The sequence below is a fragment of the Prionailurus bengalensis genome, chromosome D3, assembly GCF_016509475.1.
Source record: "Prionailurus bengalensis isolate Pbe53 chromosome D3, Fcat_Pben_1.1_paternal_pri, whole genome shotgun sequence".
In the NCBI taxonomy this organism is placed as follows: Eukaryota; Metazoa; Chordata; class Mammalia; order Carnivora; family Felidae; genus Prionailurus; species Prionailurus bengalensis.
Genome location: NC_057356.1, coordinates 70,234,903 through 70,260,840, shown reverse-complemented (window position 1 = coordinate 70,260,840; position 25,938 = coordinate 70,234,903). Strand labels below are relative to the sequence as shown.

Genomic DNA, 25,938 nt, shown 5'->3' with positions numbered 1-25,938 from the left:
AAATTACCAAATACCTACTTATAAAACTGATAACTAGTAACTAATGATTCATAATGTCAAAATTGAAAATTATATTCAATAATAGGGTCATGGCTCACTAAATTACAAAACATCCCCTGGAGGGGGTAACTCACATTTATAAAGCATTTACAGTGCCTAAAGTAGCTTTAGAATTTTCCTTTTTCTCCACGGCAGTCTAGATAAAGAAACTGTAGGTATAACCTTACACTGAAGATAACACAGCATGTAAGAGTCAAGGGGGTCTCTCTTTAGTCTTAATGATTCCAAACCTATCTACTAAATTATGATGCAGCCATATATAAAAGGCTTACGAAGCATCATGGAGATTATTTATAATACACTCTTCCCAGTAGTAAAATGGCATATAAAATTGTATACTACAATCTCAAAGGTAAATATACTTTTAAGGGGATTTGGCAAAATAAAAACAGATGATGTACTGGGGTAGTAGGAATGCAATTTTTCATTAGTCATAATATGATTATTATTTACACAAACAATAAAAATTTGAATTAGTTTACCTATTAGACATATAGCCAGGGGAAGTTAAAATAAAAAACAAACAAAAACCCCCACAGAACTAATAACCATAAAGCCAGAGCTCCAGGTACAAAACTGGGAAGTGCAAACTTCCTACAACAAAGGATACAGAGATCAGTTTCAAAAAATTATCTAGAAAGTTAGGCAATCAGTCAGTTAAGCATCTGACTCTTGCTTTTGGCTCAGATCATGAATTTGCAGTCCGTGGAATGAGCCGCCTGTCAGGCTCTGAGCTCACAGCATGGAATCTGCTTGGGATTCTCTCTCCTTCTCCCTCTGCCCCTGCTTGTGAATCTCTCTCTCTCTCTCTCTCTCTCTCTCTCTCTCTCTCTCTCTCTCTCAAGTAAAATTTAAAAAATAAGTTAAGTAAATAAATAGCCAAATGAGCATGAGGACGGAAGGAGAAATCCAATCTTAAACTTGCACAGCCTTTTGAACGTTTCAGGATATTGAACCAGCCCTGCATCCCAGGTATAAATCCCACTTGGTCATGGTGAAAAAAATTTGTAATGCTTTCTGAACATTTCAAAATGCTATATTACCTAATGATTTAAGGGTGAAAACTCGGGTCTGGAGAGGTTAAGTGAAGAGCCAAAGTTTCATGGCTACCAAATTCAAATTAACACCTAAAGTCCTGCTTATAACCTAGCACAGTGACGTTCACTGTCCTTTAAAGTATAAGGACTTTGGGGCGCCCGGGTGGCTCAGTTGGTTGGGCTTCCAACTTCAGCTCAGGTCATGATCTCACAGCTTGTGAGTTCAAGCCCCACGTCGGGCTCTGTGCTGACAGCTCAGAGCCTGGAGCCTGCTTCCGATTCTGTGTCTCCCTCTTTCTCTCTACCCCTCCCCTGCTCATGCCTGTCTCTCTCTTCTCAAAAATAAATAAAAACATAAAAAATTTTTTTAAGTATAAGGACTTTAAAAAATTTCATAAAGAATTTCATATTCATACCAGAATAGGCAAATCTATAGGAAGAGAAAACAGATTAGTGGCTGCCAGGGGCTGAGGAGGGGAAAGGGAAATGGGGAGTGACTGCTGAATGGGTTCTGGGTTTCCATTTCCGGTGAAGGATGCATGACTCTGAACGTACTTAATGTGACTGACCTGTCAATTTTAAATGGTTAAAACTGTAAATTGTATACTATTTACCACAATGAAAAAGTCTTACAGACATAATAACAGGTATGCTTTTAGTAGACAGTGATTCCAGACATCTTAAAAGATTACAATCTTTTTTGATTTATTTTTTTTAATTGTCCAATTCATCCTTTCAATTTCTGGGATGTGTTTTTTTTTTTTAAGTTTATTTATTTATTTTGAGAGAGAGAGAGAGAGAGAATTCAAAGCAGGCTCTGGACTTAGTGCAGGGCCCAATGCAGGGTTCAAACCCATGAACCCTGATTTTGTGACCTGAGCTGAAGTTTGATGGTTAACTGAGTCACTCAGGCGCCCCGCTGGGATGTGTTAAAAGATTACAATCTTAAAAGAATTCAGTACTGCCTTATATTACTATTTTATTAATCGCAGCAGCAACATACTCTTAAGACATTTAGTCTACAATGTTTGAAGCACATACCTGATTTCTTTTAAGTCCCCAAGGACTTCATGACCCTCAAATTGGGAATCACAGTCTATGTTCCTTCTTAAACACACACGACAAAATAACTCTTTCTGATGCTTACAGGGCTTCCAAAAGTGATCTTTCAATGAGATAACCACACAGATGCTATCCAACCTTAGAGATTTCAGAGGGCCAGAGCATTAGATTTTATTTTCTGTACAGAAGTACCGTAATGCATTTTAGACTACCCTCCTTCTTAAAATTAATTTGCCACTTAATGTATTTTATAAATTTCTTATAATCTCCTCACAGTACATTTTAAATAGTTTCTGTAAGGATAAAAATAAAATAAAACCAACATACTTAGCAACTGTTTACTGTACTCATGGCATTGTAAAAAATTTAAGAAATTTTGAATGGTCCCTATCCCCAAAGGAACCTGAAATATAGTTAGGAATATAAATTCATGAAAACGCAACGACCATCAACTACTTCAAGGACAGCTTAAGACATGAAAGGAAGCACGCAGCAACATACATTGATTACTTGCCACAGGAACAGGAAGATAAAAACCGCTACAGGGTTTCAGAGAAAGGAGAGATTATTCCAGTCTATGGTGGTATGAAAAGGCTCTACAGGAGAACTGGATTTGAGTGAGTTGCATCTTGGAGAGCAAGCAAGATTTGGGGAAGTGAGGCCAAAAAAAAAAAAAAAAGAGAGAGAATCAGAACATCCCTCATTAAGCTTCATTTAATTCACCACTGCCTACAGAATTCTCATTTCTGTGCAAGGTACCAAAAATGCAAAGATAAGGCGCTCTGCGTGACCCTTGATCAAACTTCCTCTTGCAGGCCTGAAATCCTTCAAAACATATACTGTACAATTAATTATGCCCAACCCCCACCAGAGGAAATAAACGGGACTGGCAAATTTCTGATGACCATTGTTTTAAAATAAATCACAACTTAATCTGCATGCACCCTTTCCAAGAGGTAACTCTCCATATTACAATAAATCCAATGTATCCTCTTACAAGCTTTCTGTAAGAAATCTTTTTTCAGAACTATGTGTATTTCCTAATTAATATCACCACTAAAAAATAGAGAGGGACTTGCCCACTGAACACACTTTGGGTACAGAATTAAGGCAAGACTAGGTATCAATAATGCCTGCCACTTCTGCCCCAAGAGTTGTAAAGAGGGTCAGAAGTCTCCCCACTTTGAAGTAGCACTATGAAGGGCGCCTGGGTGGCGCAGTCGGTTAAGCGTCCGACTTCAGCCAGGTCACGATCTCGCGGTCCGGGAGTTCGAGCCCCGCGTCGGGCTCTGGGCTGATGGCTCGGAGCCTGGAGCCTGTTTCCGATTCTGTGTCTCCCTCTCTCTCTGCCCCTCCCCCGTTCATGCTCTGTCTCTCTCTGTCCCAAAAATAAATAAACGTTGAAGTAGCACTATGAGATTACTGGGCAAAAGCACTTGTACACAATGATTTTTGTCCAAAAAGCTGGTTGGAGGTACGGTAGGGGTGGACATTAGATGAAATTTTATTTTACAATTTTGACTCCATCTTCCAAGGGCTCAATTAGATTGGTCCAGGGTAAGTACCTGATTTGAGCTGGGTAAATCTAAATATCCCACCCTGGCTAAAAATCCTGGCTAACTGCTATTCTAGGGATTTTTTTGAGCTGAAACTAAGAAATAAAGTCAATCTTTTTCTGGTGGTAGAAGTTGTGAGGGGTGAAACTGGGAGCCATAATGCAGCCACAATTCTTGCCACATGGAGAAAAGGGAAAAGTCATGCAGAAAAAGCAAATACCTCTGAATACTTTTAGGATAAAGCTACAAAATACAAAAAGTTCATGCTTTATCAGTCTGAAATATATCAAACTTTTTCCAGGAAGAGAGAAAATGTTATGTTAGTATTAAAGTTACTAGCCTTGTTTGTTCTTGGGTTCAACATGAGTGGCTTGCCTTTCTCTTTTATGTGCAAATGACGACGTGCCAGAGTACAAGGAGCAGCAACTACTCTGATCCGGGACAACATCTTTCCTTTCACCTGGGAAAAAAGAAGCAAATAAACTTTTCAGAGAACTGCATGCACATCAGGTATCAGTTTTCAAAAGCAGATATAGAAAGCCTAATTTTCCACACTTGATAAAGCTTTTTCAAAGTACATTTATGTTTCTACAGGTTGCAACGGTTGTAAAAGAGTAATAGTTGGGTGAAGGCAAAGACTGACCCTGGTTACTCATCATTGCCATTTCGTATATATGGTACACTACAAAATGTGCTAAACACTTATTCTTTTTCTTATCTACCCAAGTGTGACAAGGAATGTATCTCCCATTTATGGGACCAAAAAATGGAGAGATTAAGAAACAAGGTGACATCTAGTAAACATGTAAATGGGTGTGGGAGTCTAGGCTGAAGGTGGAAAAGTTAAGTAACAGAAAAGCCTGGAGCGTAAACATTTAGAGGAAGAGAAGCTATTCAAATTCTTAACCTAGGGGCACCTGGGTGGCTCTGTCGGTTATGAGGCCTACTTCTGCTAGGCTCAGGTCGTGATCTTGCAGTACATGAGTTTGAGCCCCTCCTCGGGCTCTGTGCTGAAAGCTCAGAGCCTGGAGTCTGCTTCGGATTCTGTGCCTCCCTTTCTCTCTGCCCCTCCCCTGCTCACACACACTCTCTCTCTAAAAAATAAACATTTAAAAAAACAAAAAAAAATAAAAAACAAACAAATTCTTAACCTAGATGTAGGACTTTAATGTACTAATATAATATTAGTATAATACTATACTTATTTTTATGTAATAATTATATATTATGTGTTATGGATTATGTAATGTACTAAATATTTTGTTTTCAAAAACCCTGTTATTTAACATAGAAAAACATGCAAATTGGCTAGAAAACATGCTTTTACCCTTTCCTGTCCATCACAAACACATAGGAATTTTTCAAAATGGAAAATTCTACATAATACATTAAACATTAAATGACAGGAATGTAATAGATTCTTCTGCATATCAATTCTCCCACCAAAAATCAACGTGCAATGCCCATGTATCGTAATTATTACAAATCATTGCAATGATCCCGCAATAAGTTCTTAGTGGAATTTGTAGTTTTTGAGAAATCAAGGGTTTGTATGGGGGGTGCAGCAAACCGTTTATATTGGGATTATTTTTTAAGTGAAGTGAAATTCACATAACAAAACTTGCCATTTTCAAGTGAATAATTTGGAGGGATTTAGAAAAGCTATAATGTTGTGCAACCCCACATCTAGTTCCAAAATATCATCACTATCCCAGCAGAAAACACTGTACCCATTAAGCAGCTTTTCCCCTCCCCCAGTGCCCATAAACCACCAATCTGCTTACTGTCTTTATGGATTTACCTATTCTGGGTATTTCATATAAATGTAGTATATAAGTATGGCCACAAAAACAAGAAATCTATATGATTATAAGAACATCAAAAATCATGAGAGATGGGGGTGGGGGGATGGGAGGATAGGACAGATGTTTAAAGGTACAAACCTGCAGTGAGAGCCTTAAGAGATAGTAACTCCTAGAGATCTAATACATGATATAGTGAATATAGACAACAATGCTGTATTATAATCATCAAACTTGCTAGGAGACTACATCTTAATTGTTTCAACCACCAAAGAGAAATGATATAACATTAGAAGCAATAAATATCACTACAATGGCAATCATACTACAATATATAAATATATCAAATTAACATGTTGTACATCTTAACTTTATACAGTGTTTTATGTCAAATATACTTCAATAATAATAGTAATAAAGAATTACAAGAGATATACAACAAAATAATTGGGCCACTTTAAAAAGTTAATGTCCTGAAAGACAAACACTAAGGACCTACTGCAATTTAAAGAAGACTAAACATATGACAACTAGATGCAAAACCTAAATCCAAAAAAAATGCTATAAAGGACATTTATTGGGACAACTGGCAAAACTGAAACATGTACCATAGCTTACATAAAAGTTTTGTAAAATTTTAAATTTCCTGAATTTGATAACCATATGTAAGAGACACCTGTGTTTCAAAAACACACAGTGAACTATTAAGGGGCCAAGAAGTATGATGTATGCAACTAAAGCCTTTCAAGTTATTTCAAAATAAATTTTAAAAAGACAGAAATTGAAATGGTAGCATTGATCATGTGTTTGTGTGGCTCTTCCAGGAGAGACAGCATTATGTGTCACGATTAAAACTTTAGTACCAGAAGACTGAACTAGTATTTGCAGTATATTGGTGAGGTAGGCACATCTAAAATAATATGGAATACTTTTTACTTTAAATCAAAGAAAATCTGAAAAAAAAAAAGCATTTTGTAATTAGCACTTGTTGTATAATAAGAAATGTATTTGGTTTTGTCCCCAGTTTCTGGAACAGAGTTCCTAAAAATCTTTGGAATTTTCTGCATGATAGGAGTATTTTCTGTTATTCATAAGCCACCCATTTTGAGGTGACCCAGGGTGGACCACTACAAAGCCTCAGGGAAGAGCTGGTCACCAGAAACACCAAGCGATTAGAGAGCAGGAATTTTCAGCCCCACTCCGGAACCTCCAGAAAAGGGAAGTGGGCAGGGGCTAGAGACTCGTGAAGAAGGAGATCTGCCAAGCTTTCAGGTTGAACACACCTAGGTGCTGGGGGTTGGCACACTCAGGGAAGGCAGGGAAGCCCCACATCCTCCCCCGACTCCCATCGATACCCAGTTCTACGGATCTCTTCCATCTGTTCCTGAGTTGCATCCTTCTATAATAAACCGGTAAAGGCAAATAAAGTATCTCTCTGAGTTCAATGTGCCATTATAAAATCATCCAATTTGAGGAGGGGTTTGTGGGAAGCCTCAGTTCATAGGTCAGAAGTATAGGTCACAATCTGGACTTCCAATTGGCATCTGAAGTAGGGACATCTTTTGCGACTGAACTCTTAACCTGTGGGATGTGACGCTATCTGCATTTGGACAGCGTCAGAATGAGGTTAAATTAAAGGACACCCAGTCAGCATCTGCTGAGAACTGGTGAATTGCTGGGTGTGGGGGGAAAAAATCCCATGTTTGGTGGCCAGAAGAACTGAGTCTGCAAGTAAGGAGAATTAGTTTCTCCTTTCAGAAGTTAAGATCAGCACTCTAATACATGACATCTACTTTCAACTCCTGGTTAAAGTTTTGCTATCAAACACTGAATTTAGTCTGTTTAATAAAGATAATACCACCTGTCAAATCTACCTTACAGATAATTTTGATGATCAAATGAGAGAATATATCCAAAAAATATATAGATGTTATATCACTTACTTTATTAGTAAGTGATAGTAAAATAAAATATAAAAGTAATTTTAACAGTGTCTTTAAAACAGCAGGCATGAGGGGCGCCTGGGTGGCGCAGTCGGTTAAGCGTCCGACTTCAGCCAGGTCACGATCTCGCGGTCTGTGAGTTCGAGCCCCGCGTCGGGCTCTGGGCTGATGGCTCGGAGCCTGGAGCCTGTTTCCGATTCTGTGTCTCCCTCTCTCTCTGCCCCTCCCCCGTTCATGCTCTGCCAAAATTAGAACCAAGGACTAAGAGACAGGTAGCCTTAATATCATCTGGGGAGGCAACAAGATAAAATGTTACGTTATGCAGATGTGATGGAAGGAGAGTGAAGTAAAAAAAGGAACCAAAAGGCAGGGCTTCCAATTTTTAATCAACATGCAAAATCAAGCTACCTGCTTATGTGAGTTTCTGGGATACTGAGATATGCCTGTGGTTTCTCCCCTGGTGTGTCATTCACATGGCCTTGCCCCGGAACTTACTCTCTGCTGTTTACAAACTGGACTGGGACAGAAACTGCTAGGTCACTGGCTGCGGGAGACTACTCACCTTAGCCTCTTACTTGGGGTCAAAGGAAGCAATGCAAAGGAGACCGAAATTAGACAGAGGTCATGACTGGGGGCAACGAGGACAAGTTTTGTAGTCAGACCCAAGTCTGAATCTGGACTCAGCTCATCACCATTTTGCAATCAGTGGTGTCACCAAGGCATTCCCAAATGGTCTCTGAATTGGTGTTCATCTGGGACACGTTTTTCACGGGTCTGTGGCCAAATGAGAAAAATTGGGACAATGCAATATAGTCGTTCATAAAACAAAACTTATGGTCTTTGTTTTTGTGTTCTAATCATGATCTTCATACCTTTTTAGTGATAAAAAAAATGTTCTTTCTTTTATGAAAAGACGGGCATTGTAGACTATGGTAGTTTTTAAAAAGGTCCTTAACCTTGACAGAATTAAAAGTTGGCAGTCTATGTCTGGTCCCAACTGTCCCCCTGTGCATGCTTGCCCAAGAAGTCCCAAAGCCTGGGAACCACCACCTTACAAGTCTTACTTCTCTTATCAATGAACTAGCGGAGGGCAAACTCTATTGGGCAGAGCTGTGTGTAGTAATCAGGTATTTATAAAGTGTCAAGCAATTAGATCTTTATCATCATCATTAAGAGCCTGACTACTTGACGTGAAGGTTTATTTAATAAAATCCATATCCAGGCAGGTCAGCAGTAGTCAAAGACAAGCTCTGGGTTCAACTACCAGATTTAAATCCAGGGTTGGCCAGTGCTAGCTCTGTGATTTTGAATAAGTCTGTTGCAGTCTTCTCATCACTCAAGTGGGGATGATAAACAAAAGGACCTACTAAACAGTACCATTTTAAGATTTAAATTAGGTAATCCATGTAAGATGCTTATCACAGTGCCCTCCAAGTGCTTCAATGTTAGTTACCTAAGCACTACTAGTGGTAGTAAGAGACTAAGGTGGTCAGAAGGTGCCTCCCGAATGCCTGTGAGTTTCTGCATCAACATCTTCTGGTGTGAAATCCTTACTAAGAGGCTGTAAGGATGATCATGGTTAGCATTTATTTATACGACTTCAAATGAAATCTCTAGGTCAATAATAAGAATGTGGATGGCATACACGTCCAGGCAACATCAAATGTCATCCTAAACAACATCTACAGAATCAATATAGTATTTTTCATTACTTTTGAAATTTGTACATGTTGATCAACAGAAATGATATGCAGCCATACAATCAAAATGGTGACTTTAAAATAAAAGTTAACTTTTAATAAAATAGGTTTTTAGAAAATCATATGTTAGAGTGATTTTGACATTTAGTACGAATTTTGTCCTCCCTCTAAAATTAATCCTCAGTAAACTATTACAGGTTTCAACATTACTTGTTTTAAAATATTATTAAGTTTGTCAAAAAATTCGCCAACATAAATTAGAATTTTAGTTTAACTTAATATAAATTTTAATATAGTTGAGAAGAGCTTATTTTTATAGGAAATTAAATATAGTTTATGGCATTATAGAAATTGATTTACAAAAGAAATTCTCAAATGGTAAATGAGTTTTTCTTTTATGAATTTTTTAACGTGTTTTCATAACAAATGTATGAAAGAAAAAACATTACACATAAACACCTTCTAAGGGTGAAATCTGTAAACGCTTCTTTCTCAGGAATAACTACTGAGCAAGGGTATATTTAATTCTCAAGAGAATGAAGAACTTCTACAAAAGCATAGCCCAATATTCCCTATTAACCTATGATAAAGGTTATAGCAGCATATCTGGCCGTTATGCCTAACTTCTCATTAAGTCTTTATAACTACCATAAAAGAGTCAGATATAGGTTACAAGTCAGAGTTCAAACCTAATTAAAGGTTCAATATTAGAAGCCAAGAGTTAAACTGTTTTTTTCTCTATATTTCTGCAAACCATGTAACATAGTAACATGTAACTCAATTAGTTTTAGTAATTACACAGTAGATTCTATACTTATCTATATTTTGTATAACTACTAGAATTAGTATATACACACACACACACACACACACACACACACACACGCTCATACAATACAAGGACAGCTGAGGAGGGGTAAATGTGGGCAACCATTTCTTCTCTAACTTCCAGGATGCCTGGAAACTAAAGAATAAATTTATGAGTGAAGAATAAATTTTAAAATTAAAATTCATGAGTACAACTTTGCAACTAGCTCAACAACATGAACAATGCTTAAGAAGCATACAAGGCAAGGTTAAGAGGGGGCTGGAGCTGTTATGGTAAATTGCCTGATTCTGCTTGAGTTCAAATCCAGGCTTTGCTACCTAAAACCCGGGATCTTGCGCAAGTTACTTAACCTTCTTAAGCCTGAGTTTATTCATTTGTAAAGGGGAAATAACAGTACCAACCTCAAAGTTATTTTGAAATGACTCACGTAGAGAGTAGTGTCCAGACCGTAAATGACAATCAATAGTGCTTCCATTGCTACCAATAGCAACACTAAAAGAAACAACATTGCTATTATTTTGCCAGAAGTGATTGCCACAAGCATCAGGAAGGTAAATCTGATAGGAGGTAACACTACGTTTTGTAAGGAAGCACTACTGTTAAGATTTTTATTTTGAAAAAAAAATGTATTGTTTTGATTATGCTTCTCATTAAAAGGCAACAAGCTTTCTGGAATTATTTTCGTAAGAAAGAAAGTCAATTCCAGGATCGAAAATGTAACACCACCACACGAGCAGAAGTGGTTACCACCAGCGTCAAAGGAACACCTGCCAGTCCTGGTCTACTTATGACATTTTGCCTGACAGAACTGTTCCAATCTTAGAACTTTCTAGCTCCTAACAAACTTCCTTTAAAGAGAGGAACGAACTAACACACACACACACACACACACACACACACACACACGAACGAGCGCGCGCGCGCGCACACACACACACACACAGCGCCTAACTCCTGTCATTAATTCATCCCTGCAGAAAGACATTGGTAATAGGTGTCTAGCCACAAAATCGGGTGTTCAAAGGGCGCGGAAGGGAGCGATGCTCGGGTTCTGGAGGCCACAGGATCTCACTCCGGGGCGGGAAGGGGGCCACCCTGGGACCAGCGAGTCTAGAAACGGGGAAGTCGCGCCCCAAAACCGTGTCCGGGGAAGAGCCGCGGACGCTGGAACTGGGGACCGCTTCAACCTGACCACTCCCCCGCCCTCAGCCCCGACCCCAAGAACCCCTTCCCATTGCCTCGCCCCGCCCATCCGCTAAACGGGTCCATGCCGGCCGCACACACGGAAGCCAGCCGCAGGTCCGCAAACGGCTTCACTGGCCGGACAGGAGGAGGCCGGCGCCCGCTCCCCTCTAGGAACTCCCGCCCTGGCCCCGCAGTGCCAAGCCTCCCGCGACGGCGCGCCACGCGAAGCCTTACCCCAAGTCTCGCCCCGCGACAGGTGGTGCTGCCGGCGGAGAGGCCGCGGCCCTGCTGCCCACCCAGGCGATGCTCAGCTGCGGCCGAGTCTGGCCCTCCCCTTCCCGAGCTTCGCGGAGCCGGCGCTAGCTCAGGCTCGGACTGGCATGGGCGGCCAACAGCCGGCAAGGCAGCCTAAGTACGGCGGCGTAATGAGCAAGGGAGTCGGGAGGCCGGCTGGCGCGGCCTGGGGCGGAAACTGACGGGCGCGCGGACCAATGCGGAGGCAGAAAGCCGGCCCGGAGGGCGGCGCTGTGGCTGAGGCTTCGCGGCCCGCGCGCCGGGGTTCCTTCCCCTGGGCGCTTTCCTCCGTCTGTTTCTTTGAGGTTTCTGTTTTGAGGCCGGGCGCGCACCCGTGTGCACTCGATCCCGAGGAATGCGAGAGGGGCGGTGTGGAGTAGGAGTCCGGAGATACAGGCGACGCCCGTCGTTCCACGAAAGGAACGGAGGCTGGTTTACGGCGGACCTCGCATCCCTGGGGCTGCGGGGATACTCGAGTTGATGGCTGCGCGGATACTCGAGTTGATGGCTGCGCGTTCGCGCGAGAAGAGGCTTTGCGCAGGCGCGGGCGGGCCGGGGGATGTCGGCGGGTACCAGTCTTCCCAGTCCCCAGGAGGCGAGAGAAAGGCTGGGAGTTTGGGTCCATCCTGAACAGCCCATGGAGGCAGGCAGAGGATGAAGGAGAGATTAAGAGCTGAATACAGGTCAGGAGACTAGAGAAGCAGAAGAAGGGGAACCCAGGAAATGCGAGGCCTCCGCACTTTAGGGGCGACTTCTGTTTCTGAGCTATTTTTGTGTCTCCTCGCTCTTTTGCAGAATTCTTTGCTGCTCTCCACGCCTGTTAGCACAGTTACTGGCCCGCGAGGAATTTACCAATCCCTACCGTCACAGTCACCATAAATAGTTCAATGTTCTCAGAAGAGCACTGGAACCCTACATTGTCATCTTGAAAGCGGCAGGGACTGCACCTTAATACATGTTCACTCACGGTTATGACATTGGAGGCTATTTCTTCACTTTTTTTCAGAAAGTCTTATAACCAAAACTTCTTGGCTGTAACTGAGTTTACTTTTGAAGTATGGTAATGATAATTTTAAAGTGAAAGTATGAAGGGTAAAAAAAGTCAAGGAAGATGGAATAAGAAAACTGAGTGATGGAAATGTAAGGTAGAGAAAATTGAGCGGAAGTTGAGAAAAGTGAGTTATCCATTCTTAAACTTACAATTACGTGAAATCTGGAGCAGCCGGCCACTATGAGATGGAAGGGTGGGGCATGCTTGGAAACACCGTAGTTAGTTGATAAATGATAGATATGGCTGCTATAGTAACCATCTCAGTAAAAGAAGGACTATAAGTAACCATCACCTAAAAATAACCCTGCTCGCAAGGAATTGTCAAGAATATCAATCGGAATGAGAGAAACTTCAAAAATTACAAAAGTCATAAATGCCCCATTAATAGAGGTAAAATTGTTTTGTCTTTGAAAGACAGTTCGTCCTACATTAGAATAACCCATGGATGGGACTTGTTTTTGTTAAATTGAGGTCATTTCATTCCTTAAATGAAATACTTGTTCATGTCAATGAGGCATACACTACTGTTTGGTGGCCCACCCCAATACATTTTTCCTCCCGAGTCCCTTTGGTGACTGGTCTGAGGCTTCTTATTCAAGACAGCATATGGCTATTGAGTACCTGAAATGTGGCTAGTCTAAATTGAGATACACACTGAGTATGAAAACAATACAAAAAAAATGTAAACCATGTATGTTGATTTTTTTTAATGTTTATTTCTTCTGAGGGAGATGAGGGATAGAGAGAAAGAGACGGTGTGAGAGAGAATCCCAAGCAGACTCTGTGCTGACAGCACATGGGCCTGGAACCCACGAACCACGAGATCATGACATGAGCTGAAACCAAGAGTCAGACGCTTAACTGACTGAGCCACCCAGGCACCCCTCTTGATTTTTTAAAATATTGATCACATGTCAAAATCTTTGGAGAATTTTGGTTAAATGAATTTATTATTAAAATTACTTTCCTCTCTTTTTACCTTTTTCATGTGACTACTAGAAAATGTAAAATTATATATGTAGGTCCCATTTGTGACCTGCATATATTTCCGTTGTATAGTACTAGTCCAAGAGGACCCTGTTAGAGTCACATACATGGAAGCTGCTGGGTGAGACTTCTGGAAAGCCGTTTAAAAAATAAGCTCGAGGGGCGCCTGGGTGGCGCAGTCGGTTGGGCGTCCGACTTCAGCCAGGTCACGATCTCGCGGTCCGTGAGTTCGAGCCCTGCGTCGGGCTCTGGGTTGACGGCTCAGAGCCTGGAGCCTGTTTCCAATTCTGTGTCTCCCTCTCTCTCTGCCCCTCCCCTGCTCATGCTCTGTCTCTCTCTGTCCCAAAAATAAATAAACGTTGAAAAAAAAATTAAAAAAAAAAAAAAGCTCGACTGGTATATGCCTTTGGCTTTTTTGCTTCATTCCACTTCTTACCAGAAATGTTTGGAGGCGTGGCAGCCATCATTGCACCATAAGATGACAAACGAATGGATGAAGGCTTACCCTCTAAGGGTATTGGCAGGATTAAAGAACTTGGATCCCTGAGAGTATTATTGAGCCACATTCCACCATGGTTCCTAGCCCCATATTTCTTACTTTGTGAAAAATAAGCCTCTGTTTGTATAAATCAACTCAAATAGGGTTTTCTGTTGTTTGGAGCTAAAAATAATTACTAACAATTACTATTAACATGCACGAAAATCGTGTTCCTTGCCATAGTATCTTAGTTATATACTTCTTTCTTTAGAATAGTTCATAACTCAAAAAAAGATAGCTCATAACTCAAATTGAGGATATCAAATCTAAAGTAGTAGGAGCAGTAGTAGTAGTAATGATAATAATAGATTTTCCACATATCTGTTTTCAGTCATATGGACTGAGTGCCCCAGATCTCACTGAAGGTAATATAGAACTTATAGGATATGTTCCTTTAATGTCTTCTCAAATCCAGGATTTTCTAAGTTCTCAAGTTGGCTCCAAGGGCTTCATCTGTTTGTATGATCCAGAAGTGCAATCCTTATGGTACAATAAATTAGGGGAAGGCTATGTATAGTCCTCAATTTCATTTTTGCTGGAATTAAGCAGATAATTTATTACTTAAATATTGCTTATTATAATACTCAAGCTAAATTTTACTTGGCGCTGTGAGCACAGAAATGACTGATAGGGTAAGTTATAAGAACTTAGCTTTTAAGGAGAAATTTTTGGTGCTAGAAGTCAATCAAGTGGTTAGCTTTAATGGGGGGGTTGGCTGAAAAGAGACAAGGGAACATTCTATATCTCAGTCTGGACGATGACTACATATGTGTACATATGTTAAAATTCATCACACTTGAGTGAGGTACTTATACACTTCAATGCATGAATTTTATCTCTACCCCAACCAATACAAAATAAACCTTTTGCATTGTGCATTGCTGTTTCTTTTGGAGTAAATACCCCCTGTTGAAGATCCAGTACCTTCATTTTAGGCTTCTTCCTTGGTAACCTCCACTGGACCTCTTAGAAAAAGTGAGGGACCATTCCTGACTGTCCAGAGTGTAGCTCACTGGGCCCTGTAGAGTTGTCAAAATGACCGTGCAGACAATACAAGCCTAGAAAGAAGGTACAAGCTCTTCCAGAAAGGAGGGATTACAAAGCAGGACATCTGGTAAAACAAAGTGCCAAGGCCCAAATTAACAGGAAAGTAGGAGGAAGAAATAAGTATAGGGCTTGGTCACTAAATTAAGGGAAGGGCATAGGTATGGATAAGTTTGTATAAGTCTTGCACTGTTGTGAGCTGAAGCTGCTATTTCAGTTTGTCTTCAGGTTGGCTAGTCCACTTGTGAAGTAGGAGGAGCCTTAAAGGGGCAGGCTTCCAGGGCACACTTGGCCAGGCGACTTCCCTAAAAACCCTTCAATAGGCAGCTTAAAGTGGAAGGTATGCCAGTTATCTCAAGATGGGCACACTCTTGCCCATCTTCCTAAAAATTAAAGGAAGATGCTTAGAGAAACTTCTGTACCAGTTGCCATGAAAATAGAGTAGCTTTATTTCATCTAAGCACCAAGTGTGTTTCCTTAAGGAAAATCCATATTATTGAGTTTTCAGAGAATTATGGAAGGTTATTCTCCTTATAATGAGAATATATGTAGTAGGGTCATTGGTTTTAGGTTGGCACATCATCTATACCAAAAGTAGATAGATTGTGCTAATCATGTGTTTAGATTTACACAACTCCATCTGCCTTAGAATAGAAAACATTAATAATGAATGCTGACTGCACCACTGGGAATTATCCTTCAATAAATTAGGGTCATTAAAAATGCAAACTCTTTAAAAATAAAAGAGAAAGTAAACTGTATATCTAAAGGCATTTGTGTCCAGTCAGCCTGGTTTGGAAGTGAGACATAAAAGCATTTGATGTTAAAAAGAAAGAAAAGAAAGAAAGAAAGAAAGAAAGAAAGAAAGAAAGAAAGAAGAAAGAAAGAAAGGCATTTGGTGTAGGTACTATCATTTAAAAAAAAATGTGGGTTTTTTTTTAAATGTTTATTGATTCCTGAGAGAGAGAGAGAGCATGAGCAGGGGAGGGGCAAAGAGTGAGGGAGACACAGAATCCAAAGCAGGCTCCAGGCTCTGAGCTGTCAGCACACAGCCCGATGCAGGGCTCGAAACCATGAGCCATGAGATATAACCTGAGCTGAAGTCGAAGGCTTAACTGACTGAGCTACCCAAGAGCCCCCAAAACAATGTGTTTTAAAGTACAATGAAGTACCAGGGCACCTGGGTGGCTCATTCTGTTGGACATCCTACAGATCAGGTCATGATCTTGCAGTTCACAGCTTGTGAGTTCCAGCCCCGCATTGGTGCCCACTTCAGATCTTCTGCTGTCTCCCTCTTTGCCCCTTCCCTGCACATGTTCTCTCTCTCTCAAAAATAAACATTAAATGTTTTTTAAATAAAATACAATGAAGTGCCAATGATGGTAATTGCCACTTAAAAAAGTACTAACCATTTTTTATATAATTAAAATAATGTAACTTTTCAGCATATCTAAAAGACTAAACCACTACTGTAACTAAGCAGTAATTAATACCATAATAAGCCATACCTTCATTACCAAAATATTCTTAAGGAGAGTTCTAGAAACTTTTGTGAAGCACAAAGAAGGTAATATCATAGGCTTATTAACAATAGAAGAACCTCTACTCCTTAAAGAAAAATAACACTTTGGTGTTTGTGGATAATATTTTACCTCTTGATTTTTATCTAGAACTTAGGTAACCTGAAGAGAGTAAAGTTAAATTTGCTAGCATCACGTCATTGTGGCACAACCTTCTTTCTTTCTCTTTCTTTCTTTCTTTCTTCCTTCCGTCAGCACAGAGCCTGACACGGGACTCAAACTCATGAACCACAAGATCATGACCTGAACTGAAGTCAGACACTTAACCGACTGAGCCACCCAGGTGCCCCAATATCTTCCTTCTTTTATGAAGGTGATTCAGTCTTACTAATGCCACCTCTAAAATTCTCCTGGTTGTTTGGTGTTATTCATTCTAAATCCTAGTCTCTCTTCATGATTATCTAATAAGCCCTTAAGAGAGGACTGGAGGAGCGGCTAGATTGGCATCGAAAGATTGTTAGAAAAATGAAATCTATATCCCCACCCCAGACCTACTGCATCAGAATCCAACATGGTCATGCACATTAGCATTTGGGAAGCATGGAGGACCCCTGAAGTTCTAGACTCTGTGAACTCATGCTGCTGTGAATGAATTTTTATATCTAGATATGGGATAATGAGAAACCCATGACACTTTCTTTACCTTCAAGAAGTTGCTGTGCCAAGGCAAAAGCAGTTCTTTCCTTCCCACAATGAGAATATGTTATGCTTAAACCACAAGCAGTACGATTTTATTGTTCATTCATCAGATGTGTAGTTATGATCTAGGCACCAGGTAGAACGTTTGCACCAAATAGAATGTAGGCAAAGTCTCTGGCTGATGTCAGGGAAAAAAATCCCAGAAATGTTTGCCTTTATTATTCAAAAAATGTTCCCGGTATCTTGAGCATAACTTTACATGCAGTCCTTAATAGACCCCACATGCTTCATGGTTCTTAGACTACAGGGGATGAAAAGGTACCTCTGAGATTCTATCTCTTGGAGGCATTACAGGGACACTTTTCTATAAAGTTTTCAAGATTTCTGTGGCCAAAAGAGTAGCTATAATAGATAATAGTAATTTAAGAAAAAACATGAATTAATAACTTGGGCTTAAGTTATTTTACTCCTAATCCTAGTCAATATAGGTTACTACTAAGCAATAAATGGTGGGTTCTTTGGCACAAGAGATATCAGAATCCTAAAAACAGCTTTGATGTTGTTAAATTAAATATGTCATATCTGTTAGATCAATAAGATGTGGTCTAACCATAAAAGAAATCTCCTAGGCATGCCTTTCCTTCCATTACTGTTTGCTTTAGACTTGTTAGCATTCTGAAATGTTTCTCAAAAGTGAGTCACCCTCCACACCAAGCTGCACTCCTGGGCTGGGAATTCTTCCAGATAGCCTTACCATGGTCACTGGCTATCTCATGAATGTCTGGGGAACCCAACACCTCCCCGGAGGTTTGACTCAATACTGATGGTTCATATTAGAATTTGATCATCTTGGGGTCTGCACCAATTTCAGCAATTAATTGGAGCATTCTGGGTTTTTTTTTAATTAATTAGTTTATTTATTTTGAGAAAGAGCGACAGAGAGAGTGTGTGTGCGCGTAAGCAGGAGAGGGGCAGAAAGAGAGGGAGAGAGAGAGAATCCCAAGCAGGATCCACGTTGGCCCAGGGCCCGACTCAGGGCTAGATTTCATGAACTGTGAGATTGCGACCTGAGCTGAAATCAAGAGTCAGACATTTAACCAACTGAGCCACCCAGGTGCCCTAGAGCATTCTGTTTTAATAGGCATCCAAAGTGAAGTAGAATGTCTTTCCTTCATTATACTTGAACCAAAATTATATCGCACAGAAGAATATAAATAAGAGGTTAGTCCAGAATGACACAACCTTCCAAAAATTATACCTGGATTTTTTAAGAAATATTTATTTCTTTTTTAAAAAACATTTATTTTGAGAGAGCGCGAGCGAGGGAGGGGCAGAGAGGGAGAGAGAGAATCCCAAGCAGGTTCCGTGCTATCAGTGCAGAGCCTGAATTGGGGCTCAATGTCACCATGAGATCATGACCTGAGCCAGAATCAAGAGTCAGATACTTAACTGAGTCACCTAAGTACCCCTCAAAATACTTTTTATCCCCAAATTTCTGGTATAATAATACATATGCTACTTTATAATACATTAAATAAAAATCTAATGGTGGGTCTAATAACTAGTAATGATGAATATAAATGATATTTCAAAGTATCTGCAACAGCTGTAAGGTGATATGAGAAATCTGTGGTTTCTGTTAATCCTGGCAGTTTGTCGTCTTCATCCACAAACAAAATGCTAAATTCCAGTGAAGAGATAGCGAAGATAAGTATACTTTTCTCAATCCAAGTTCACCTACGACCTGTGGCTAAGAACCCTGTGTACTGGGCTGTTTTGATCTCAGTTTAGCTCAGAACTTCCTTCTATCAGTCAGCAATTTATGAGTTCAACTTCTGATACCGGGAAACAGTTTCCTGTAGCAGTTTCTTTTGTCAGATCTCCAGTTTCAAGGATATGTGGAGACATTCCCTGTCAACAGGTCTTTTGTGACTTTCAGTAAATTCTACTCCCTTTCAATTTATTGAGTGTTCCTTGGGACAGTGTTACCCGGGCATTCTGGTGGCCTGGTGAAACAAATGTGGGTTTGCCTGGTCAGCATTGCAGAGGGTGCCTTCAAGTTGAAAACTGGCCACATTTCCAGTTGGATTTCACCGAATCCAGTTTGGATTTCAGCATCCAAAGTTGATGACTTAGAAAACTCCTCTTATCATCTACTATCCCTTGTTAAGAGGAATTTGTTCACGTCTTTCCTTGTGCTAGAGGCACACATTGTGAGACACATTAAGGAAGTAATTTTATTGCTGACATTCTTACTCTTGGAGTAATTGCTCTAGAATATATTTTTGAAAGCCTACCGTGATGACTTTTTTAAATGCCTTTTACAATTTTTTTCTTGGTAGAAGAATGTATCCGAGTTCCTTTTGTGAAGAAAAATGACTTGTTCATTTTTTTAAACAAAAATACAAGAGAACAACTCTGCACCCTTATTAATTTATTTTTCAGTTAGTTTAAATCCTTGAGGTGTACAGCATCACACGGATTCTGTGGCCAGTGGCTTTAGCAGGAAGGTTGCTTCAGAACTGGGCTGGGACCATCCCACTGTTTCCATGAGCACTAGCTACTTTTCTCCAGATTACTCTGGTTTTATTCAGTTCACCACCAGGAGTCACTGTGCTGTTCTTTGCTTTGTATACACAAGCCCATCTCTTGCCTAGATAGAATCCAGTGTCATTTAGAACATAAACACCTTCAATTTTAAGAAGAGCTGTGTGCTCCCTCTGGTTCCAGAGACTCCAACTTATAGCCAGCAAAAATGGCTTTGGACCACAGCCTTCCAGACATATTTGTCATTTCAGGAGTCCTGCCCCCCGCACACCTCCACAGGTTCCAAGATGGCGGAGAGAGCGACGTGTCGTATTTTTATATTTCACTCACATTTTCTGAAGAAGATATGAAAAGCAACTGTCATCCTTACGTAAGTGTGGAAAAGGAATAGAATTTTATTTCATGCCAGCTGTGAAAATAACATTCAAAAAACATGCCAACAATGAGAAAAGGGAAATCAAACTGTTCAGTCATGAATTCAGCCCAGTGTGTACTTATTAGGGAGGAAAGGAGAAGTGAGAAGAAAATGTGAGAAGGAACATTCTGGAGCTCATTTTACTCTGTCCAAATGGGAGAGCTTGACTTGCCTCCAAGGTGGTAAGCCCTTTAACAAACAGCCTGCAGCTCTGCTCTCTCCTGTGAAACCAGTCCCTTCCTTATAGCCTATAGTCTGGCTTCCTTCTCCATAACTTTATTAAAACTGTGCAAAACATCCTCTTTTTTTTTTCGGTGAAATTCAAACTTTTTTTTTTTTTTTTTTTTAGTCCTCAACTTCCTTATTGTTTCGGCAAAATTTGACCCAACTGGCCTTCCCTTCCTTCTTGAAACACTTCCTTTGGCTTCTTGGGCGTAATACTCTGGATCGTTGGCCTCACCTTTGCTGTCTCTTCTTCCTGCTGCCGCGTTATGAAGGGTGATCCCTGAGGTTCAAAGCTAAACCAATCCACTGTGATGGTATCTGTGTCCTCTGCTGTGAATTTTCACCTTTGATCCTAGCCTTTCTTCCCCGAGCTTCCATTCACTCAGGAAACACTTTTAGAGGGCCTACTTGCTTTCAAATGAACACTTGATTAATTAATTGTCTCTACCCTGAGGGAGTGTCCAGGAGGCCGAGTGGGTAACAGGTGAAAGACTGAAGAATGAAGAGAGGTGGGAGCAGACACCTGTACAGATACTTATGTCAGTGCAATAATAGAAATGCGTATTACAGTGTATAACGGGGTTGCAGAGAAGAGACACCTACCCCATCTGGGATTGGGGTGAGGGACCTTATTCATTTTAATTCAGCAAACATTCACATTCATTAAATCAACAAATAGTAGCAAGGGCCTACTATGCATCAGTAATAAAGCCAGGTACTAAGACTGTAAGAATGACCAAGGCAGGTCTGGTCCCTATCTTCATGGAGCCTACAGTCTTACTAAATGGGAGAAAGAGACATTAAATGGGTCATGCAATTTTACAATTGTGACAGGTGCTACTAAGAGGTAAGCACAAAATGCCAGAGAGCGTTTAATAGAGAGATCTAGTAAACTGAGAAATTGACGAGGGCTTTCCTGAGCTGACACTTAAGCTAGACTTCAATGAGGCTTGAAGCTGAGTAGAAAATAGGCAAAGTGAGGAAAGAGTAGTCAGGTATATGATGACTCAGAGGAAGGAGAATTTCCCAAAGGGCTGATTGAATTTGCCAAAGGGCTTTGCCAAAGGGCTAAGATGATGTGCTGAGAGGGGTAGACACATGGTGATTTGCAGGGCCTTGCAGTTAAATAGTTTAGTCTTTATCTTAAAAAAAAAAAAAGGCCAATAATCCAACAGTTTTTAAGTTGGTAGCTGACAAGATCAAATTTCCATTCAGAAAAGGTCAGTTTGGCTACAGAGGAATAATAGACTGGAGAGGGGGCAGGAGCCAATGAGGAGAGAATCTATAGCCACGTCCTAGATGGAAGTTAGGGATGGCTTGGTCTCGGGGGCCACAATAGAGATGGGGAGAAGCAGACGTATTTGAGAAATGTGTAGGAGGCAGAAACTATGGGGCCTGGTGATTGGATGTCGGTGGTGAGGGAGAGGTATAGATAGAAACTTCACAGGAGGAGCTGCTTTTACAAGAAGGTAGAGGGACAATGGCCTAGAAGTGCTGGGATGTTGGGGGCCTAAGTGGCATGTGGCCAGGAAGCAGGACCGGGCCATTAAGGAGTCTAGTGGTAGCTGTGGCTATGACCCTGGTGCTGCCTGGAGATACCACTCTGCATGCCTCACAGCTTGCCATATCTTGTGACATAAGTATTTTTTATCTCCATGTTGGGGAGGATTATCAGGGCAGGAGGGGTGCATCTGACCTGGGTTTGAAAGGATGAGTAGGGTTAGCTCAGAGGTAGTGTGGAGGAGGAAAGCTTTTCCAGGCAGAGGGAACAGAATGGGAGAAATAGCATAGCGCAGGCAATTCAGAATTGCTAGAGTGGGCGACAGGGTTGAGAGGGGCAAGAGATGATGCTGGAGAGAAGGCAAGGCCAGACCAGGGAAGGACTATAGTGAGTTAACAAACAGTTTTATTTAAGAGAGGGAGAGACGTGGCCATTTTGGGCTTTTGAAGCCATCACTTAGGCAGCTGTGTGTATGTCAGCCAAGCAAGAAGAAAGCCCAGCCGAACACTGGGGAGGTTGTGGAGTGAACGGGTGGACTGAGTGAAGGCCTGAGCTGGGACAGTGGTACAGATGGAGCAGAGGGCAGGGGGGCTAAGGAGCCAGCCAACTGAGAGGGACCCCCCCCCCAGGCTTCTGGAGAAGCTCACTGGCATAGGTGGGGCCACCAGCTGAGACAGAGAACAGAGGAGTAGAAGCAGACTGAGGAGGAAAGACAATAAGTCCAGTTTTTAGCCTGTTTAATTCAAAAGCCACAAGGGTGGGGATTTCTGGAAGGCCACTGAAGAAGCAATGCATCTGAAGTTCTGTACAGTATAGAGGTGAGCATCGGATGGGTGGGTCTGGATGTCCCTACACGCAAGTAGCCATGGCAACTGGGAGAGCTTACACCTAGAAAGCTTAGGCCACTTAGGAAGTATACTTAGTGAGTACAATGGACCCAGGTTAGAGCCCCAGGCTGGTCATTTGTGCACCGTCTCTCAGCTCCCCGTTCACCCTTCTACTGTGCTTCCAGGCTACGGCCAGCCTTCCTTGCCAGATGAATTCCCACTGACTTCTGACTGTAGAGCCACTAAAGGGAAACAGGAAGGCATGAAGAAGCAGAATGGACTTTCTTCCTGCTTCTAATTGTTATCGCAGTCACCCAAGTCACAAAAGTCCCAGAGGACGGCCACAGTGCCAGTTTCAGCCTTCTTCATTCACTCCCAGCCCCAGCCGAGGTGCCTCACTCAGAGCTACTAGCATCAGTCAGCTGAGCAGCACAGACAAGGGTCTGAGTACCACGCCACAGAGCAGGGGTTTCCGAGAACTTCTGGCCCCCAGCCTTGGTGGTGAAGGACAACATCACCTCTTCCTTTGTTCCTCAGCCATTTGGTGCAAGTGGGAATTACTGATCCCTCTGTTGCTGACTTGGGCAGAATGCTGGACCCCACCATTCCCCTTCTTATTCTTTCAGCTTTCCAGTGTTTGTGGAACCAACAATCTCTATCGAACACTCTGTCTTTGAAAGGTGGTTTTTGTTTTTCTAAATGGATACAGGGAGACCCTGAAAGGGTCTCAAAGGAGATGGGGAAGGAAGGAGAAGGAAGGCCACAAAAAGAATGGAGAGTGAGAGTGAGGACAGTGTCTCATGGAAACAGTGTAGCAGAGAGCTTCAGGAAGGAAGAAACGATAAACTTTAAAAAATGGAGGAGATGATATGATCCAGCAATACTGCTTCTGTGCAGGTATGTGAAAGAGACGAAAACAGGGTCCCAAAGAGATATTTGTACACCTATGTCCATAGCACACAATTAGTCAAAGGTGGAAGCAACCCAGATGTCCATTAACATAGGAATGGATAAACAAAATGTGGCCTGTCCATACAGTGGAATACGATTCAGTTTAGCAAGGAAGGAAATTCGGACACATGCGACAGCATGGATGAACCTTGAGGACATTATGCTAAGTGAAATAAGCTAGTCACAAAAAGACAAGAGGCATCTAGAGTAGTCAAACTCATGGAAAGTGGAAGGTGTCTTCTAGGGACGGAGGAGATTGTAGACTTGTTCAGTGGGTACAGAGGTTCAATTTTGTAAGATGGTTACCTAACAATGTGAATATACTTAACACTCTTGAACTTACCCTTAAAAATGGTTAAGACAGGGGCACCTGGGTGGCTCAGTTGAGCAGAGAGGTCCAGGAAAATTAAAATTATATGTACCAATTAGGAGGGCATTTAAGCTCTATAGGAATGTAGTTTTATTAGCTAGTTGGATGTGGAAGTCAGAATCCAGTGGGTTGAGGAGCAAGTGCGAGGTAAGGATGTAGAGACTGACTCCTCTGAGAAGTTTGGACAAGCAGGGGAAGAGAAGTTGGACAAAGGCTAAGACAATGGTGAGGTCAAGGAGGTCAAGGAGGAGAGGGGGAGAAGGTTTAGAAGCTGAAAGGGGCCAGCAGAGTTGGAGAAGTGACATATGGTGCTGTGAAGAAGCAGAGTCCTGAGGGAGCAGCAGAGGCTGGGACCTGGCCTTGGGCAGAAGGGATGGCTGATTTTCTGTTGTGGGAGGGCAAGCAGGGAGGAGGGGTATGTACTGATACATTTACAGATAGCAGGGCGATGGGGAGAGCATGCGTGGTGATCTGGGGGTTTTCTCTATGAGGTAGGAGGCAACAGAGAGGGGCCTAGGCAGGGAAAGGATTGAGCGGGGTACTGAGGGCCCAGTTGACGTTGGAGATCACAGTATTCTCTGCAAGACCGAGAAATTGTTTTCTGGCAATTAGGTCAGCATGAAGGTGGATTACAACATTAAGCTAAGCTTGGGGTGTTGTCAGAGAGATGCTACAGAGGGATGGGGTGCAAGGGAATCAAAGGTGTTGGTAAGAGCAGGATCTAGAGGATTGGCCATGGAGTCTAGGGTCATTTGGGGAGATGGAGAAACCTGGAGGAAGTAATAAAAGGTTGGAAGAAAAGAAACAGATCAAGAGGCCGGTGTTTCCAAAAAGTCAAAGGCATTTGTAATGGGAGTAAGAGAAATGGAAACCTGGGGGACTGGGGAGTCACAGGCAGAAAGTGGGATGTGGAGTGGAGCATTTGTCAGAGACGGTAGGATCAGCGCGATCCAGGAGGAGAAACGCACTGAAGGTCACAGGCCCGTGGAGAGACTGTGTTTATGAGTTAGGATGGAAGGCAAGACTGAGCCAGGTCAGTACAGAACATCTCCAACTGGATGGATGTCTCACTATGACTCCTATTTGTGGGTCCAAAAATCAAACCCTCTGTGAGCCACTCCTTTCAACTGCAAATGCCACATCTCTAGTGCTGGCTTCAGCAGCACACATACTAAAATTGGAATGATACAGAGATTAGCACGGCCCCTGTGCAAATGTGACACACAGATGTAAATGCCACATCTCTAGATCCATAATGTCATGAAGAAAACATGGGACTGGGAGTTAGGACAGCTGGATTCAAATTCCACACTAGCACCTGTTAGCCAGAGACCACAGGTGGTTCTCTCAATGACTCTTATAAAACGTACCTCTGCATGGTTGTTCTAAAGTCCATATTAAATGGGCGTGTCAAAGCACCCAAGTATACAATTAGAAATCTAATAAATGCTCAATAGATAACAATGGAATCTGAATATGATTTCTTCCTTCATCCTCTGTATTGAATGTATCACCAAGACCCTTCCCTGGCCCTTATGAATTGCTGCCCCTGCTAACTGGTCACATTTTTGTCTCCCTCCTCTTCCCAGTGCTCATCATTCTTACCAATGGCAGCCTGACTTCTCTTTCAAAAACAGCATTGTTATCATATCATGCCCCTGTGTCAGGGTAGTGGAAAGAAGCAATGAACTTCAGGAACGCCTGGGTGACTCAGGCAGTTGAGTGTCTGACTCTTGATTTCGGTTCAGGTCATGACCTCACACTGCGCTGACAGCTCTGAGCCTCCTTGGGATTC

General features: G+C 41.7%; 1 protein-coding gene and 2 pseudogenes across 1 annotated transcript in view; 1 reads left to right on the top strand and 2 right to left on the bottom strand.

The window, feature by feature from the left end:
* ME2 (malic enzyme 2) overlaps nucleotides 1-11,995 on the bottom strand; it is a 53,800-nt gene extending 41,805 nt beyond the window's left edge. The window contains exons 1-2 of the mRNA XM_043558852.1: nucleotides 11,409-11,995; nucleotides 4,056-4,175 (exon numbers count right to left, since the gene is read on the bottom strand). Coding sequence (XP_043414787.1) covers nucleotides 4,056-4,163 — 108 coding nt within the window. The 5' untranslated portion in view covers nucleotides 4,164-4,175; nucleotides 11,409-11,995. The remainder of the gene's footprint in view (nucleotides 1-4,055; nucleotides 4,176-11,408) is intronic.
* Nucleotides 11,996-19,702: 7,707 nt separating this feature from the next.
* Nucleotides 19,703-20,105, bottom strand: LOC122470056 (annotated as a pseudogene).
* Nucleotides 20,106-25,290: 5,185 nt separating this feature from the next.
* On the top strand, nucleotides 25,291-25,389 carry LOC122471056 (annotated as a pseudogene).
* Nucleotides 25,390-25,938: the final 549 nt, after the last annotated feature.